Source organism: Elgaria multicarinata, chromosome 3 (assembly GCF_023053635.1).
Source record: "Elgaria multicarinata webbii isolate HBS135686 ecotype San Diego chromosome 3, rElgMul1.1.pri, whole genome shotgun sequence".
NCBI lineage: Eukaryota > Metazoa > Chordata > Lepidosauria > Squamata > Anguidae > Elgaria > Elgaria multicarinata.
The window spans coordinates 41238088-41258842 of record NC_086173.1 but is presented as its reverse complement, the minus strand read 5'-3'; the positions used below and the strand labels follow the sequence as shown (position 1 = coordinate 41258842).

Sequence of the window (20755 nt, the reverse complement as noted above, 5' to 3'; positions counted from 1 at the left end):
CTGTAACAATTAGGAGCATGCACAAGGTCCGTACACAACTCTTTCATGCCAAAAGGGACAGAACCAATAAATGGCTGCTTGCACCAAACGCACTTAAGATCTGTACAAAAGATATGTTTTGAGAAGTCGTGGAAGCATTACTTGAGATTTTTGGGGGGCACACTTCTATTAGTGGTCAACATTTTTCAGTGTGTTCATGGCACATTAGAGAGTAACTGCTAAAATCTGGAAACCTCTTTCCCCAATAGTGCAGCATAACAACACCATTGCTATCATGATAGAGGTGTGTATGTTTTTGTACACATTAGAGAGTAACTGCTAAAATCTGGAAACCTCTTTACCCAATAGTACAGCATAACAACACCATTGCTATCATGATAGAGGTGTGTATGTTTTTGTACAACTGACACATTGAATAGTATCCATGACTATCGCTGATCACAAGAAAAGCACACCTCCCCCACTTTTTTGAACTGTTTTAAAGGGTTTATATATAAATAAAATTTCGGCGAAGAATAATAATGATCTGCTTTACCATGAGCATTCTGGCTATTTTTTTAAAAGGTCAAAACTCTCCTTCCTCTCTATCAATGCATTGTAAGATAATTTTCTTATTTTTCCTGTGAAGTATGTACACTCCTCTCAACTTAGTAGTATACTGCTCATCTCTATTAAAACAACAAAGAGAGAGAGAGAGAGAGAGAGAGAACATTCTCCCCACCATCCACTTTACTGTGTTTCAAGGACCACATTGGGCAATACGTTTGTACAGTGATCTCAGTAGTGTTGGAGATGAAAGGCTTGTATCACCTTTAAGCCCTCACAGCTCCATCTTCCCCCTCCTGTTTGAACTGGAAGAGTGTAGTAGAAACACATCACTGTGCTCTGACTCTGAACCCAACAGGTACCCCAAGTTTGGAATGACCAAGAAACAAGCTCATGCACCTGTGTGTCCCCTCTCCAGCTCTGAACTGGAAAGAAGAGGTGCAGGTGCATTGACTTTCTTTCTTTCTTTCTTTCTTTCTTTCTTTCTTTCTTTCTTTCTTTCTTTCTCTCTCTCTCTCTCCATCTGGTGCTCCAAGCTCAGACTCTCTTGGCCACTCATGTACTTTGAGATGGGAGGTAAGAGATTGTTATCGCTTTGCACTTGCGCCCAGCAAGCACAGAGCTAAAACATCCCTCAGACTTCACAGAACTTTGGGGCTGGGAAGAGACGGATTTTATCTCTCCTCTTTAGTTCCTGGGTCTGAGAAAACCTGGGCCTCATCTCACTTGCTAAAGCTTGGCTCCTTTCTCACCACGGTGAGCATGGCGACCAGGAGTATCGAACCTTATACATGCACATCAATGTGCTTAAACGTTGACATTTTAAAATCCCGTAATTTATAACTTATAATGAAAATATATAGTGTATATTGAAAGATCCCAGTGTATCCATTTATTATTTATTTATTTGTAACACGTCTATACCGCTTAATATAATGAAGTGGTTAATGGAATGAATGAAGGAAAGCACCTGTTTATGCATGGTGGAGGAGGGGGGGTTGCCTATTTTTCTCCCCATGCTGCAACCCAACAAGTTGCCTCACGCAGCACTCCAAAGAATGAAATCCACTCCTCCCCAATCCAAGTGGAAGTAGATCTTCACATCCAACCAATGCTTTTGTTTTGTTTTGTTTAAAAGTGTTTTATTAGCATTGTCAGTTAATTATGATGTGTTCTACGAAATCTCATTTACATTTACACTTTGCAATTAGCTCTAACACTACAATTATGTTCCTGATTATGTATGATTAAACCCATTGCCTTCTATGGGGTTAGGTGCAGGAATGTAGCCTTAGACACTGTTCTTTCTTACTGTTATACGTTTAACTTGTTCATTTCATTTTGTGCAGGAAGTTCTGCTTCCACTTTTCTTTTTGTTTTGGCTAATATTAATGAGCATGATGTATCCAAACAAGAAATACGATGAGGTGCCTGATTCTGATCTTTATACTGTGGATCACTCCAGCATCTCTGAGTTTATTGTTGGCTACACACCACCGAATGATGTAACACGAAAAATCATGCACAAAATGTCTGCAGAATACTTTACTGAAGGTATTGTGAGCTTTTATGCTACTCTGTCCTTCCAGAAATGTGTTTGTCTTTTATCTTGCATTCACTTGGAAGATAGAGTCATCAGAATGACCAATCAAATATGTTCTCTGCATAGTAAAGTGCTTCTTGTACCATTTGACTTTTATTCATATTTTGTTTTGTTACTAACCATGCATCTAATCACACAAGGGCACCCAGTTCAGATGCATATAAGGGCTGAGGCATGTCTAAGGAGGAAGGTTTTTATACTTTTTCAATAGAACCTAACCTCCCAACATGCCTCTCACTGGTGAGTGTTAAAAGCCCAGGCCCACAGCTCAGCCTGCCTCTGATATTAGGAGCGGGGCTTGAAGGCCTTGAAGAATAGAACTTCCTAACTGAACAGGATCCCCTTTGCCGCAGACCAGGAGTCTTCTCACACAGTCAGGTGCCACTGCCTTAATCATTGGAATGTCACATAGCATTTATACCTTGCAGGAACAAACAAACAAACCATGCTCAAGATTTTTATTTCTCTTAGCAGAACAACTGGATGAATGTCCCTTCAGCTAAGTGGCATCCTGAGTCTGGCAAGCAGAATAGAGTTGACCCACCCCCCATGTCTTGTGTTACTTGTGAGTGAAAGAACTGGGTTCTGCCATGATATTGCCAGTTTTTACGTTGCATGAGTGGGGAGACACTTGTACCTTATCCATCATGAGGAGCACACACAGAGCTCTAATCTATAGGATGAAGGAGGATAAAGAAGATAACTCCTGTCTTGCCTATATGACAGCTGTGTTCATTTACAGCATATGAACACTTCTCTCAAGGGTGTATGATTTTAACTTGTTTATACATTACTCTGAATAACTTCAGGGACTCCTGTCCATCCTGCAAAACTAGACATGCCTAACCAACATATATGTGTAAATAGAAGAGTTTTCTTGGCTGGGGTGATAAATGAGGAGGAAGCTAAAATACATGACTGTACTTCTTTTGACCCAGATTTTTAGAGATGAGACTAATTAGGAGAAATGTTTCTCTTTTGCAGGAATAATTACAGAAGAATTTCTAAGTGAGCAGGAAATGCAAGAGGCTAGTCTCCGTACACCTCGAAACTTTGTGGGTGTAATTTTCAAGGATTCTATGTCCTACCAACTCAGATTTCCTCCTGCAAAAGTTCCAGTATCTGCGATTCATGTGGAATCAAGAGGTAATATATACCTATGTGGAGCTGGAAACTGTAAGAAAATGATGCAGTGTATCCCCATGCCTTAACAGGAATGATCCTGTACAGGACAGCAGCCAGCCAGGAACTGAGAGCCTTGTAGAAGACACTTTTCCCCATATCTCATAGCACTATGTAGTGCTAAATGGCTGAGGTTTCTGGCTTGCTGCCAACTGTGAACTTCATTGTTATATGGCGGAATGGGAGGGGTGTTGGGGTTTTTTTAACATCATGGCATACATGTCCTCCCCCTGCACCCTTAATGCTTATCTCAAGGATGCTATAAACACCTCCAGCATTCCATGGCTCAACTGAAAACTTACTTGATAGACTCATGCAGTTTGCCTGAGTTCCAGTTCTGGACTCTCTCATTTCTTTCTTTCTTTTTTTCTCCTTCTGTCGAAAAATGGAAATGTAAGCTACCCATAGAAAATGATGGAGAAATCATCTACAAACCTCCTCCTGCCTTTTACACAAAGGTATCAGCAAAGGCAGGAGTTCTTGCCTTTGATGTTCAAGTGTGAACCAGGAAGTTCACTTTTTGGACAAATGAGAGTTACTCTAATTCTTTTTATTATTATTATTTCTATGCCCTCAACATTCCAAAGGGCCTGTGTGTGTGTGAATTTATTTTTCTATTAATTTACAAATGTATATGCTTATACATACTTAGCGGACTCCCTAAGTAAAAACACCACCTTATTTTGAAGAGCGCCATTTCATTTCCAAATAATCATGCAATCATCTGAATTTACTATTAGAGGAGGTTATGTAAATGTGTTTGCATGTGTTGCCTGTTATTTTTAAAGAGCAATTTACACTTCTGACTTTGTTTTGCCCTATATTATTGGATTGCAGATTAAGATTTGAAGAATTTTTTCCCCCAATAATGATATTTGATATTTAAAAAGACACACCTGCCTAATAGTAAGATAGGACTCCTTTCCACATAATGCTTTTAGGTCATGTGAAAGTTTGTAAGCAGCTCCCACACTTCACCATGCTTGTATCTTTTTCAGTGAGATACATATAGAACAGTTTAAACCATGGGTGTAGCTTGTGGTGATGTTTTAAAACTGTCAATGCTTCCTTGAGTGTCTCTTGAGTGCCCCCTCCTCCCATAATGTTATATGGTCCCTGTACTCTTGAAATCATGTGCCAGTCTATAGGTTTTTGGCATTGACCATATAGTGCAGAAATTTAATGTCAGGCTTAGTTAATAGTTAAAAGGGTGGTTAGGTTTTCTTTCTTATAATTTGATTTTCTACAGCCAGTTGTCCGAGCCCTTCGAAGATATGTGAAGCTGAAACATACTGGCGCTATGGATTTACAGCTCTACAGATCTGCATTGACGCAGCAATTATACAGGTAAATATAAATAATCAGAATGTTAAAAACCAGAAATCATTATTTCTTTGTAATAGCCGAAATATTAAAAGGCATTATGTTTTTGTTTTTTCTTGTATTGTTAGAAGGTTCACATAATGGGGGAATTTTCACCCAAATTAGTAACAGTGATTTCATGACTGCATATTCAGTTTATGAATATTAATTTCCACAATGACATGTATGCCAACGATTAGTGAATATAAAACACTTTTTCTGAGTGATGCTACATACATTCACACAAATGGATGCTGTGGCTATATATTCAACGCAAGGAGTACTGGCCAATTGTGGGTTCTTATGTATGTTCACAATGTAAATCCGTTTATTAAAAATCACACTTAACTTCTTCATGTTGCAGGGTTTCACTGTAGCAAATCTCAATACATGCTCAGCAAACACATTTCCAGTACAACCCTATACATGTCTACACAGAAGTAAGTTCTGTTGAGTTCAGTGGGACTGTCCAACATTGGGATTTAACTCTATACACGCTTATGTAGGAGTAACTACAATAAACTCAATGGGTTGTATGCACCGCTAGACATCCCTCAATGAATTTACTCTCTGGAACACATTTTGAGTGCACATTAGGAGCTACGGGGGAAGGAGACCAAGAGGAAGTCCCATTGCATGAGAAGCAATGTGGTCACGAGTGTTAGATTTAACCCAATAGTGCTTACTTCTGAGTAGACATGTATAGGATTGCACTGTAACTGATCTGAAATCCAAAAAAAGAAAACTAGCTCTTTAAGGGTCCCTTTGTAAAATATTCTTTGTGTTCTGATCTCCCCTTTATGGTGCTTAATTATAATGCCAGCAATCACATTCTGCTGCAGTCATGATAATATTCTAGAACTTTGTGAAATGGAGGCTTCCAATTCATGAATAACTGAGCTATGCTTAATTAGTGGTTAATATTTATTTATTTCATTTCTATAATGCCCAATAGCCGGTAAAATATTTGTTTTAGAACAAATAGTAAAAATATTTGTTCTAAAACACACACACACACACATGATTGTGACATCACGTCTTGGAAACAAGTTTCAAAAGTTGGTGAAACCAGGATATTACGATTTGGAATTCGGATATGATTTGAAACCAGGATCTATTTATATATTTTAATTGATCCTGTTTTTTCTCCTTCAAGAATCCCAAGCTGCTAACAGCAAAAAAAATAAAACAAATAAGGATTTGACATACTAGTTTAGTAAAATTCAGAATAATATTTGAATTTCATGGCATTTAGTTTGATTAGGAATGTAAACTAAGTAAAGCAGACATATTGTTATATTTATGTTTATGGCTTTGGAAATAAAATTTATTTAATAGCAGCAGCACGGAAACGGATTTAATATTTCCTTCCTTTTTTAGCTGAAAACTAATCATTCAGTTTTGGAAGATCTGGAACAAACAAAAGCTGTCATGATGGGGGAGTCTGCCATTATGGAAATAGATAATTTTCCTCGTGCAATCATTTTAATTTACTTAGTAATTGCATTTTCACCCTTCGGTTATTATTTGGCAATCCATATTGTAGCAGAAAAGGAGAAGAAATTGAAAGAATTTTTAATGATAATGGGACTTCATGACACTGCCTTTTGGTATGTGAGTATATGCCTTCATTCTTTGATGTTAAGTGAAGTGGCTCAGTTTAGACAACACATACTGGCTCAGTTTAGACAACACATTTCTCAATGGTGGTTTTAGAACTCCGCAGTGGAGATTTTACACCACCATTGAGAAATGTGTTGTCTGGTGGGAAAACTCCATGGAACGGTGACGTTTTATTTGGAAAACACTTCACGCAGAATATCCATGCTGTACAGAAGAGAGTTCCTGCACAACCATTGTGTGGCAGGCTCCGTGGAGTTTTCTGTTGCATTGAGTTGACTTTTCCTACTGGCTACAGAGTTCCCAGGCAAAAGCAGCGAAAGGAGTGAATGCCGCTCTAGGAGAGCTGCCAGGATTGTGGTGTGTTTTTTGCAGCAATGGCTGATGGGATACCATCCGGAGGACTGGTGGAGGAGAGAGAGTGGAGGAACTGTCAATCAAATGTCGCGTTGACTTTTACTCAACTCCACGGTGGCCCACAGTCACACAATGGTGGAGTTAGAACATGTTGTGTGGAGAGTCCTCCATAAAAACTCAATCGTTGAGTGGAGTTTTCTCACTGCATTGACAAACACGTTGTCTGAACTCAGCCACTATCTCAAATCGTTTCACTATGTTACTCTGGGGGTAAAAAGCACATAATATCTTGTTCTTAACTTATTCTTAAGATAATTGAAGTTATTCTTGTGCTATTCCTAACTTTCCCCAACCTGTTTTTGGGGCTCTCTCTCAACAGTAAATGCTTTGTGGATTGACATACATTGTTGCTGTAGTTTTGAAAATGTTATTGGATATTCTGAAGTGCCTTGTAATCTATGGCCAAAATTATATTGGTAATTAGCATTTGTGCTAATTACAATACAGTTTTATTATAAATATGAACAAAAGTTTGCATGGCTAGTAAGTACAAACATTTAAATATTAACATTCTCACCCAAATGTGACCCCCCTATTCCTTGATAGGCTGGGGTGTTATTCTGCACTAGTCAAAGCTCAATTTTACATTAGCGCAGATAAATTAACAATATCAAGACATCTGAATTCAGAGTTCTCCCATTATGAAAGGAAGATAGCTAACATGGTAAAAGCACTTTTCATCAGGGCCAGGAAGCAGTTTCCAATCTTGAACTGGAAAAATGGGCCTCTCCCTTCACTTTCCAGATTTCCTTCTGCCCTCTTCACAGGAGGCACATTCTAGTGGACCTTGGCTTCTAAGCTTTCCTCCACTCCACAGAAAGGAAAGAGAAAGGTAATATCTCAGTACTGTCAGGAAAAATGAGGAGAATGGCAGATAGGGTTAGGTGCAATAGGCAACTCTTAACTCAGCCTTTCCTTCTCAGCATTCCTTTATGGAGTGGGCTACCCTCACCACGCCCCCAGTTCACTCAGCCTGAGCCTCAGTTAGCAGAAGCAGCTGAATAGTGTGTGCTTGGGACTGCTGTCACCACAAGGATGTTCCTCAGTGTTATAAGTACACTACTTATCTATCCTCCAGTAGGCAACTCCAGGAGTGATTCTGCTAAACCATATTACTTTCTCCCAGTAAGATTGTGTGGCTTATGGTTGGAGAGAGAGAAAAAAACCTTTCCCATTGGCACTCAAAATAGGAGTAGGGTTAAGTGTCCTTACAGGCATTATTCCTCTGATAGACAAAGACACAGATGGTGTGGCAGATCCTGGAGTGTAGCTACTCTTAGAGCCACTGTGGATTTCGCTTATACCATCACAGGCTCAGAGACCGTAATCCCATGCAGTCTGATAAAGAAAAAATACATATTCCCATCTTTTCTCCCAGCCTTTCACTTCAGATTGGGTACGATTCCAGGAGGCCTTGGGAAAACTTCCCTCAGACATTACCTTGGGCATTATTTCTAGAGGGAAAACCCCCACATAGGCTGGGCCAAATTATAGCCCTGGTACATTATTACCTGCTTTTTACTTCTGACTGTTCCAATTCCTCTTCTGATGAGAGGTCTGAAAAAGGAGCTTTTCTACCCTTCGAAGTATTCCTTTATCATGAACCAAATGATAGGTTCATTGATAGAATTATTATAATAGACATTTTGAAAAGGTTTGGTAAATTCTGTTCATTACCACCTTAAGGAATTCATTTCTATATTTGTCCTCCAATTCTGTGCTCCATTCATTCTGAGATTCATTTGAGGGCTCATTTAGGGGCTATCACTTCGTACAGCATTGGATAATACTTAATACATTTGACTTCCGCTTATACTTCTTCGTTTCTGTGAAATCCTACAATTGAGTTTTGTGACTATGCAGCAAGGTCACAGTTTTCTGGATGTTTAGTTGAGAAGTTGGCAAACCTACTCTTCCTTTTGGATAGAGAGAGGCAAGCCCTTCTGAGCATGTCCCCTTTGAGGACAGGATCATCGAGAACCTCCTCTGTGAGTTTCCTTTCAGAACTGCTTACAGTGCAATGCTATACCCGTTTACTTGGAAGTAAGTCCCACTGTATTCAGTGGGGCTTACATCCAGGTAATTGTGCATAGGGACTGCAGCTTTAGCTCCTAACTTTCTACTCAGAGATAGATCCATTTTATTTTATTTTTTATGCATGTGGAAAGAGTCAACGCAATGAAAAAATTAACAGTCATATAACTAGGCTGTTTTATCTAGTTATATTACTTTTGCTTGTTTCCTTGTGTTGTGTTGTTTTCTTGTCTTTCCACTGTTGTGCCACATGCCTGGGGCTCTGTGGGTTTTTCTTTCTTTTTTTAAGGTGCTTTACATGTCATGGTACGCTCTGCACACTGTATGGTCATGGTAGTCTACCTCGGCTAGGTGAAGGCCACTAAACAGATCATAGAATCATAGAATAGTAGAGTTGGAAGGGGCATATAAGGCCATCGAGTCCAACCCCCTGCTCATTGCACGAATCCACCTTAAAGCATACCTGACAGATGGTTGTACAGCTGCCTCTTGAATGCCTCTAGTGTGGGAGAAAAAAGAGACTAGCTCTGGTGCTATAAAGAATAATAAATCTTTAATGGTATTGTTGAAAAAATAGATGTATAATTAAAAAAGCTCAGCGTTTTAGATACCAAGATCCTTCGTCAGGAGCTACAGTCAAAATACAAAACAAATACCAAATAAGTATACAGAACAACACCCATACTTTAGAAAATATAAAATATGATTCTTTAGTAAAAGATTTTGTTATACTGTTCTACATGTTGTTTCTGTTACTCAGTCTTTTGCGTTATCCATATAATAGGATTTCTTTTCCGGAGACATTTATGTTCTTAATTACATTAAGATGCTCTGCTTTGTGATTTAGCAGAGCTGTAAATTAATGAACAAAATAAGTCGTAATAAATAGTGCTAAACAATGAATTAGTTATCTTAAAATGCTACATTGGTCGCAATAACTAACCTGATAAGGAGTGTTCACTGTTGGGAACAATACTATTGTCCTTAGTAGCAAGATTAAACACTTTGCCTGTGGAGCGTCCACATCGAGAGCTGAGTTTGTTATCCAAAATGCTGTTTGTATTATCAAGCGAAGGCCAAATGTTATCTATGCTGGTTAATTGCATCAGAAGCTCCAAAAGACTGTATGAAGTTCTGATAAAGTGATACTGCCTAAACTTGGCCCTAGTAGCACAGCAATGCTTTGGAGGGACTGTTTCATGTTTTAAATGTTTGGTTCTCTTATGTGGTGATTATCTATATAGGCTCCATTCTAAAAAGTCATTAACTCCCTGTGGTGATAAAGATTTTAGGGATAGGATCCAAAATAGTTCTCTCCTGCTCAGTAAAGGTTCGCCTCCTGAAACTTTTTCAGTGGCCCAAAAGGATATGGACTCGGGTTCATGATTCTTATCTACAAAGTGCTTGACTAGAGGCGCCCCAGGTCTGGCATGCCTCAAATTGTATAGATGTTTGACTATCCTCGTCTTTAGTTGCCTGGAAGTTTTGCCGATATAGATTTTATTACATGGACATGTGATTGCATGGATCACCCCGATGGTGTTGCACTTAAGGAAATCTGTAATCCTTATCAGATTTCTGCTGCTGTCATTGGTAAATGACTGCACTTTTTTTGTAAAGTTGCAGTATTTGCAGTGGCCACTCGGGTGAGATCGTGTGGTCTAGGTAAAAGTAGAATTGTAGATTGAATAACAGTGTTCTTGTTACGGTGTTTTTGAGTGATCAGTGTGCATTAGCCAGTTCTTCAGATTTTTCATTCTCTTGAATGTGACCGTCTTGAGGCTAAACCTGGTAGGTCTTGCAAGAAGTGCCAATTTGCCTGTATGTGTCTTTGTAATTTCTTGGTTACCGTGTTGTAAGGTAGGACACATGAGATTCATTTGTTCTTCTTTGTTTTGTTTGTAAGAGATTCTGGCGTAAGCTGTTATTGGCCTTTTGTCTAGCTGCTTCTTTAATCCTCATTGGGTAGCCTCTGTTTTTGAATCGTTGTGCTAGAGCCTGTGTTCCCATAACCAGGATTATATTACAGAATCACAGGCTCTAGCACAACGTTTCAATTTCTTTCAGAGCTTTCTGACGCAATTAACCAGCATAGATAACACTTGGCCTTGGCTTGATAGTACAAACAGCATTTTGAATAACAAACGCAGCTCTCGATGTGGACGCTCCACAGGCAAAGTGTTTAATCTTGCTACTAAGGACAATAGTATTGTTCCCAACAGTGGACACTCCTTATCAGGTTAGTTATTGTGACCAATGTAGCATTTTAAGATAACTAATTCGTTGTTTAGCACTATTCGACTTTTTATTTTGTTCATTGATTTATAGCTCTGCCAACTCACGAAGCAGAACATCTTAATGTAATTAAGAACATACATGTCTCCGGAAAAGAAATCCTGTTAATATGGTTAACGCAAAAGACTGAGTAACAGAAACAACATGTAGAACAGTATAACAAAATCTTTTACTAAAGAATCGTATTTTATATTTTCTAAAGTATGGGTGTTGTTCTGTACACTTATATGGTATTTGTTTTGTATTTTGACTGTAGCTCCTGACAAAGGATCTTGGTATCCGAAACGTAGAGCTTTTTTAATCATAGGTCTATTTTTTCAACAATACCATTAAAATTTATTCTTTATAGCACCAGAGCTAGTCTCCCTTTTTTCATACCGTCTAGTGGTGCTTTTCCTCCTTTTTCCACCTCTAGTGTGGGAGAGCCCACAACCTTCCTAACAGTCAGGAAGTTTTTCCTGATGTCCCGCCGGAATCTGGCTTCCTGTAACTTGAGCCCATTATTCCATGTTCTGCACTCTGGCATGATCAAGAAGAGATCCTGGCTCTCCTCTGTGTGACAACCTTTTAAGTATTTGAAGAGTGCCATCATGTCTCCCCTAGCCTTCTCTTCTCAAGCTAAACATGCCCAGTTCTTTCAGTCTCTCCTCATAGGGCTTTGTTTCCAGACCCTGATTATTCTTGTTGCCCTCCTCTGAACACGCTTCAGCTTGTCTACATCCTTCTTGAAGTGTGGTGCCCAGAACTGGACGCAATACTCAACAGGAGTTGTGGTCATTGTCAGATTTTCATCAAATAGGCATCCAGAAATTGCTCTTACACCCCTTTTATCTCTCTCTCTCTCTCTCTCTGTGTGTGTGTGTGTGTGACTGAGAGAGAGAGAGAAAGATTTGGCAGCCATTTCCTCAGTTATGAATTCAATAGAGATGGGGAGAAATTTGTTCAATTCACAATTTACCTAAATCGCAGTTCCTGAACCAATACAGAAACCAAAACCCAGTTATCCTTTGATATTCCCAATTGTCCAGATTTGTGGTGCAGTTCTCTTATCAAAACTGCTTACAAAAATCTCTGGTTTGCGGGAAAGTATGCACAAAAATGCAAATATTAGTGAAAGTAACACGCAACAACCATTATATCAGGGGAAATTGCTTGCAACAATGTGTATATTAAGCAAAATTGTGTATATTAGGAGAGATGCACATGAAAATGTGCATGCATTTTATCTGACTTTTTAAAAAAAATCATGAACTGATGCAAGAAAAGGAAGTAATGACTTGCTCTGTGGGCAAAAGACCCAATTTTGAGACTGCACATACTATCATTCAAAATACTATGGGTAAGTAATCTCTCTGTAGTTTTACAAATGACTTCAAATTCATAAACCTTCATTGTGTTTTTCCTTTTTCTAGGCTTTCTTGGGTCCTACTGTACACCAGTCTGATATTTGTTATGTCCCTTCTCATGTCGATCATTGCAACATTCTCTTCGCTGTTTCCAAAAAGTAGCAGCTTTGTGATATTTCTTCTTTTTTTCCTATATGGAATATCCTCCGTAAGTGTGTGTGTGCATATATGTGTGTGCTCATTGTCAATATACTGTGGGTACTAAGGTTTTCAATCCTTGCTATTGACATAAGCAATTTGTTTCTGATGTGTTTTTCTCTGCTCTCAATGGTAGAAAGGTCCTTACCCCATCACATAAGAGGTCTAAAATAGTTACACCTGTGTATACATTTTCACAGACATTATTTCCCATTTTGTGTTGAATGTATTAACATGGCTACTAACTGCATTACACTTCCACCTCCCCCAATATTAAATTTAATTGCAATAGTCATTTTCTTTCCAAATAGAAAACCTTTAAAGAGTTCTTCTTAAATTTTCAGTGGCAAGATTTCCATTCATCTTGGCAAAACTCATACGCATTTTAGTGGTGCTGAGCATTTCTGACTTACCCGAATTTTTACGCCCTTACCTTATTTTTTTAAGGGACTTCTATCATTTAATGTTTCACGATGCTTGCAGACATGTAATTACGTCAGTGGTGGGCAGTCTGTGGATACCGATCCCCCCCCCCAAAAAATTCTTCTAATTACATGAAGATACCATATATCAATGAGCATCAAGAGGCAAACTCTTTATTTGTTTCTGATCTGGTTCTCTGTTCTGAATGTGTTGCCCCTGCTTGACATAGAACAGTTTGCACATTGCAGAATCAGGCTCTACCCCCTACCCTCACCCCATTTTTTGTGATTCTCAATCTGCACATCAATGAATGTGCAGGGTATCTCACACAGGGTAAGACCTAGGAAAATGACATAATTATCTAATTTGTATCTCTACCATTTAAATTATTTCTGAACCTAGAATCATAATTGAAGATGTTATTTTTGGAAGGGCAACCTGTTTCGGGTTACTGCCAGATATTATCTTTTCATCACATAAAGAAACTATTAATGTACTCTCTGTTACCTGCTATTCTCACTCTGGTCTCATAATAAAACAAGAAAGTGAATGTTACATTGGATCAGTATCAAGCACACTTAGGCAAAAGTTCTCAGCATCGTGAAGCCAATTGATTTCTTGCACCAGGTACCCTAATTGTCTGTAATAGATATTACCTGAGTGATACATTGTAATTGTTGGAAAAGAAAAAAATGGGGGAGGGAGCATGCATCAACATTAAAAGTATTACTTTAGCATTTTTAACAAAGATTCTTGTGTGTTGAAATAATTGTTCCATTTCTGTTTAGGTTTTCTTTGCATTTATGTTGACTCCTCTTTTCAAAAAATCAAAACATGTTGGCACAGTTGAATTTTTGTCTACCTTGGCTTTTGGTTTTGTGGGCCTGTCGATTGTCCTGTTGGAGGACTTTCCAAAGTCCTTTGTGTGGCTACTAAGTCCTCTGTGTCAGTGCACATTTTTAGTTGGCATTGCACAGGTTAGTAAAGTACCCTTTTTACTTCCTACTATCATGTACTGACTAATATGAACAGTAATTCTACTGTGGCTCAGATATTACATATGATATTTCAGTGTTTAATCTCAACCTAAAATATAGATTACTAACATTTAGCTTGACTTAAACTTGCAGTAAACATATTTGGTGGTTTTATCACCACTTACAGTATTACTTTCTGTTTTAAAATAAGTATAATTTCTGTACACAAAGAATTGGAAAGAACATTGGTGCAAAGTCATTTAATCAGGTATAAGATATGGACAACAGAATCATTAGCTGGTACTGTCTATGACAATTGCTTATTAGCTGCATCTGGTGCTAGAGCTTTCTTAACAAAATAGTATTGTGGCACCTTAAAGACTAACAGTTTGGGAGTGGGGCGGGTTGTGGCATAAGTTTTGGTGGACTAGACCCACAAGGTTTTAAGGTGCAACAAAACTCTTTTTGTTACATCAGAAAGAAGAAACATAGGTGTCTCTCTAGAAGGACCTTTCTGCAGTAAACATTTGTACTAAGTGTCCTGTCTTTATCTAATGGGGGTACAACCCATAGGATTACACCCTTAGTGACTTTTGTAGATGATCTGTTTCTATGGCAAAAAGAAGGAGCGCATGTTTTATGGGAGATGCTCCATTCACAGTGACAGGAGAAAACATTTTGGCTGTAAATATATTTCAACATGTATAATGACTGCAAAATTTCAACAAAATCCATGGCCAAGATGCAGCCTTCATGTGTCAATTTTTGTTCATTTGTCATAGAGTCCCCCTATAGCATTAGTTATTTTTCCTAAATTCTATTTTTAATGAAGTTATGCTGTTCCATGGCATCAAAACCTTTTTGTTTTGTTTTGCAGGTTATGCATCTGGAAGATTATGAAGAAGGAACTGCTTTCTCAAATTTAACTCATGGCCCTTATCCACTAGTTATTTCTCTTATGCTATTGGCCCTGGATAGTATGCTTTATCTACTCCTAGCACTTTATCTGGATCAAGTTATTCCAGGTATGTCTGGATTTCGAACAAAGAGAAATACTTAATAACTAAACACCTCCACGTGATTGGTGTGAGGTATTAAGGTCAAAATTCAGTACAGAGTCAGTAGCACATGTAGCCCATTCTGATAAGTAAAAAGCTGAATGGCACAAAATTATGGGTACTCTTGCTCCTTAATAGCTGCACATTTGTTGAAGTAAAGTTGCAGTATTAGTCATGAATTTCTTAAAAGTTACAGATTTGGTACTTGTGGCAAGTTGTGCTGACCTAGAACATATAATTGATGCAATCCATGTCACTCAGACGAAAATGCCAACCCAAACAAAGGCAGTCAGTTACCAACTGTATTGGAAAAACAGATTATAAAATACTCCGGGGAATGAAGTCTCACGTATGCTGGAGACACAGCCATTGAAATGTTTCAAATCATACGTTTTTCTCTTCTTTCTTTCTAGTTTGAAGCTGTTGATCTGAAAAACAAGTAACAATTTGTATGTCCTAGATAATACTTTTACACACAATAGTTTAGCACTATTTGTCCAAACTGGACAAATATGCTGACTAGGAATCATGGAAGTTGCAGTCCAATACATCTAGATGGCACGGATGGGGAAGGTTGGTGTAAGGCAAGTGGTGGGAGGAATTCTTAGGCATAAGGTAAATTAATATTGTGCCAAATTATGATTTGGTGTTATATCTAAACCAACCCAGGGTGTTACAGATATGAGAAGTGACAAATAAGTTAAGTATCTGTGATGAGATTCTCAGGCTGCTGTTAATCAGGAAGTCATAAATATGGAAAGCAATCAAAATATATGCACCTATATACTGTGCCCAACATGTACTGATGCTTTACAGATCTTGCTTCCTCTTTTACGGCTCAGGGGAACATGGATTGCGCCGAAGTTTCTTCTTCTTCTTGAAGCCCTCGTTTTGGTTAAAGCAAACAAGAAATTATAAGGAATTGTATGAGAGCAGCATTAGGGAGAACTTAGGTTTCAATGAGATCATCGAACCTGTATCTTCTGAATTTCAGGGAAAGGAAGCTATCAGGTAATGATTATGCTGTGATTTAACTTCTGTTGCTAATGTCTTTTGGGCAAGTTTGAAGTTGTATAAATTAACTGCGTAACTTGTATATGCAGTAACTGTGATTGGTAATTATCTATTTGTTCAAGGAATGTAGTATAAGGAAATGTTACGTGATTTTCACATGTAAATATAGTCACTCCCCTGTGATTTTTATCATATTGATCATAACTGGTTTGGGGGGGAGTCTACATTAGGAAAAGACAGTGTTAACTAACTGTGTCTTTGTCAAACTACAACACTGGGTTTGATCCAAACTTAGTCATGCTTAGAATAGGCCCAATGAAATTAATGGGACTTAAGTTAGTCATGGCTGACTCAAGTCCCTTTGATTTCAGTGCATCTTCCGTAAGTGTGACTAAAACTCTATCCATTTGACTGTAAATAAGTGTCTGTGGAAGTGGTCCCAAAATCCATGAATCGAGGGATTGTGTGGAATGCAACTGTTGTATGTACCAAACATTTATTTGCTGAGAAAAGGTAGCAAAGAAGACTGAATACATCAAGTCTGTTGCCTAGGAGGATGAAGCAAGTAATAAAACATTAGTTACTTTAATTTGTTTGCTCAAGAGGCAGAACCTTTTTTTAAATGGGAAGTTAGTGTGGTTTCCTGTTAAGACAATGAACCTTGTTTTGCTACGTGCTGAAAGTAGTGTGTAGGTCTTACTGATAGAAAGTGGCATATATTCCTTCCAACACACAGGTAAAGCCATTCATCCAGCTTTTTCCTTACTGTGATAGGCATACAAACAGAAATAAAGCTGTCTTTAAAGTTTACAAATGTACCTTTAGGTCCTTTACAGCAGAGTTGCACTGTTTTCTGTAGCCAGGCCTCTTTTCACGTTAGTTACTACTTTTTTTTCTCCAAAAAAAAAAAAAGGAAAAAAAGAGAAATATATAGTAGAAAAAATGGTCAAACTACATGTTCAAGAAAACTATTTTGTATCTTCTTTCTGAACAAAGAGTTATGGCAGAGAGTTAAACGTGAAGCCCCACCATAATTTTGTCTCAGGAGAACTGTACTTCTCTGAATGCAGTGTACTTCATTGTAAAGTGAAGCAGTATTAATTATAGTAATATAAATATGTGATCGCTACTGTTTGTTTCATTTTGCTAGAGAGATTCTACCAGAGTTCTGCATAACTTTTTAAAAATAAAATTAGCTTGTCTTCTTTCAGAATCAACTGTGTCCAGAAATCTTTTGTTAAGAAGGGTGAAACTGTGGAGGCTCTGAAAAGTAAGGGTTTTTTTTGTTTCTGTTTTAAAATAACAATTCAGCTATCTGGCAGGAATGGAGGTCCTTTCAGTTCAGGTGCTGTCCATTTGTTGTGTTCATTTAAAATAAATAATTAATTTCCTGCTATTCCACCCAAGAAATGACCCCTAAGCTAGTTAACAGTAATGGAATACAAAATAAAAACAAAATCCAAATTAAAACATCAAAGCAGATCTATTAAAATATAGTTTAAAAATACAACCATAAAAGAAATAGAAAGCTCCCAACTAATTAAAAATCTCTTCAGTAATAAACCAACTTATATGCCAAAGGCCTACCTGAATAAAAATGCTGTAGCTTCCCGGCAGAGAAAAAACAAACTTACTGTCCTTTAACAGGGAGTTCCACAGTCTGGAAGTAGCCACAAAAAAGGCCCTCTTTTGCATCCCCACCAAACAATGGGAACAACAGCATAGCATGTGTGTGGGGTTTCACTTAATGCTCAATGTTGTATTAAGTCTTTTGTGTGTTTAGTTATATTAACGGTTAAATGTTATATTAAATGGTGAATGGAAGAGTTCTAAAGGTGTCTGGAAGGCTCAGTTCAGACAATACATTAGTCAACGCAGTGTGGAAACCACTCAACGGTTGAGTTTGTAGGGGGTACTCACCACACAACATGTTCCAACTCCACCATTTTGTGACCGTGGACTCTCGTGGAGTTGAGTGAAAGGCTATGCGGTGTTTGATTGACAGTTCCTCTGCCCTCTCTCCTCCCCCGGACCTCCCATTGGTATCTAATCAGTCATTGCTGCTAAAAAGCAATCCTGGTGGCTCTCTTAGAGTGGCACTCGCTCCTTTCGCCGCTCTAGCCAGGGAACTCTGTAGCCAGTGGGAAAAGTCCACTAAGTGTAACGGAAAACTCCACAGAGCCCATCACACAACACAGAACACAATCGTTGTGCAAGAACTCTCCTCTGCACAGCGTGGATATTCTGTGTGGAGTGTTTTCTTTAAAAAAAAACTCCACCATGTGGTAGTGTTTTCCTCTAGACAACACATTTATTTATTTATTATATTTATATACCGCCCCATAGCCGAAGCTCTCTGGGTGGTTTACCATTTCTCAATGTTTGTGTAAAATCTCCATTGTGGAGTTCTGAAACCACCATGGAGAAATGTATGGTCGGAACTGAGCCAGTGTGTATTCTATGTGGCAGTGTCTGAATATCTGTTTTATGTTTTTATGGTTTTTAAATTTTGTATATCTGTTTCCTGAAACGTTTAAGGTTTTAATCTTTATAAACCACCCAGAAAGCTTTGGCTATGGGGCGGTATATAAATGTAAATAATAGTAGTTCTAGTAGTAGTAGTAGTAATAATAATTAATAAAATCTATAGTGATGCTTCGAGCAATGCTTTTTAGGATCGTGATTAACCCCTTCCTTGCTTGATTCTTTTATTAGGTTTATCCTTTGACATATACGAAGGTCAGATCACAGCATTACTTGGACATAGTGGAACAGGGAAAACAACATTAATGAACATCCTTTGTGGACTGTGCCCACCTTCTGATGGTAAATATTGTCAAAATGTATCCATATTGTCAGATTTGGGAGGAAATAAAGAAAAAGAAGCCAGAAGAGGCAGTATTTCTTTTTGTTTTTGTCTTGAAGAGTTTTAATGGATTTTCTAGAAGAATTTAAACAGATGGAACTACTTGCCCAGGTCTAGAATGATGAGTGCAGCAGCAGGCATCAATCTTCCTGTTGTACTCTTCGTTGTGTGGATTCAGCCAAGCTCCACCTGTAACCCCTATTACAGGTGGAGCTTGGGTGGAGGGGAATCCCCCCCCCCCCAGTGTAAGGGATTCCCCTCATTTCTCTATAGCAGCATTGTGCACATATACTAGGGGAAATCAGTTCACTCTTAGCTGTTTCTATTAGGAATGAGCTTATTCCACCTGTTCTGCTTCATTATTATTCTGGGATTCTGTTATGCTTTGGGTTCCATTGCAGTATTCTTCCACCAAGAAAATATCATTTCAGGATGTTGATAATGGATTTTTCCTATATACCCTCACCTTTTGCTTTCTATAATAATTTCTCAGATTGATTTTTTTAAAAAAAAACCCTTTCTGCACTAGTCCATTAGTGCATACACACACACCCTACTCCTCCTCAGAAGAAAACATCTTTCCCTCCCCTTTCTGCATGATCCCAAGAACTAGTTTAATATAATTGCTTCTTTCCTTCCTGCAAATTATAGATGTACAAATGCAGATAAATAGCAGATTTCAAGTTTGTAAGTGTCATTCTGGTTAAAAAAAAAAAAAAAGTAGTAGTAGTTCTGGTAATTAGGAACCCCAAAATAGGAGAAATTCATCAGGGGAGAATTTCATAAGGATTGCTAACTCCCACATATAGGCTCTTTCTCACTAAATCTGAGTGGCCATTTTATGTTGACAGTCCTATCAGTGGTCCATTAATATTTTTTTGTCTAATGTTTCTTTTATGTATTCTTAACTAAGTTAGTGGTAATATTTTCTTCTATCATTTTTTTCAATAGGGTTTGCATCCATCTATGGATATAGAGTTTCGGAAATAGATGAAATGCTAGATGCAAGAAAGATAACTGGAGTTTGCCAGCAGTTAGATATATATTTTGATGTATTAACAGTGCAAGAAAATTTATCAATAGTTGCCTCAATTAAAGGGATACCTCCCAATGATATGATACAAGAGGTGAGTAAATTTGATACAATCATTTTCAATGTCAAAATATCGCCAACGTTTTCTGTACAGGAAATTATACATCATTTTATTTGAATGATTTTAGATTTTGTTTGTCTATTTTTGTTTAAAATCATCCCATAACATTCTATTTTATTCCCCCCCCAGCACAAGTTCCTTTCCAAAAATGCCCCCAATCACCTCTTTAATTTTACCAATTTTAAAAAAGAACTTTGATCTGATGCCCGAAGTTTTGTAAAAATAATAGAAAATATGAATACAGTGCATGTGCACCAACAACATATTGTCTTTAAAAAGCTCTTACTTCAAATATTCAAAATGCTTTTTTGAAAATTGGTTGAGGTTAAATAACAGTTTGAGGTTCTGGATCACGTCCATAATCTATTACATAACTGTAAGATATATAATTATATGTAAACCACCCTAAGCCTTGAGGATATAGCATGATAAATGTCCTAATATTAAAGTATTACTTGCTTTAATTACCACTAAATATTTTTTATGCTTGATTTTATAAGGTTCAGAAAGTTTTACTAGATTTGGATATGCAGCCCATTAAAGATAACCAAGCAAAAAAACTAAGTGGAGGGCAGAAAAGAAAGCTGTCAATTGGAATTGCAATTCTTGGAGATCCCAAGGTAAACAACAGAAGGACTGAATGGTTGATTGGTTCCTAAT

The 20755-nt window shown here is 37.8% G+C and overlaps 1 protein-coding gene across 1 annotated transcript in view; it reads left to right on the top strand.

The window, feature by feature from the left end:
* Positions 1–20755, top strand: part of ABCA5 (ATP binding cassette subfamily A member 5) — a 70434-nt gene that overhangs the window by 14145 nt on the left and 35534 nt on the right. Inside the window, exons 3-14 of the mRNA XM_063120055.1 lie at positions 1896–2100; positions 3134–3295; positions 4581–4678; positions 6074–6303; positions 12472–12613; positions 13815–14003; positions 14881–15028; positions 15904–16072; positions 17287–17345; positions 18791–18901; positions 19893–20068; positions 20596–20715. Coding sequence (XP_062976125.1) covers positions 1896–2100; positions 3134–3295; positions 4581–4678; positions 6074–6303; positions 12472–12613; positions 13815–14003; positions 14881–15028; positions 15904–16072; positions 17287–17345; positions 18791–18901; positions 19893–20068; positions 20596–20715 — 1809 coding nt within the window. The remainder of the gene's footprint in view (positions 1–1895; positions 2101–3133; positions 3296–4580; positions 4679–6073; positions 6304–12471; positions 12614–13814; positions 14004–14880; positions 15029–15903; positions 16073–17286; positions 17346–18790; positions 18902–19892; positions 20069–20595; positions 20716–20755) is intronic.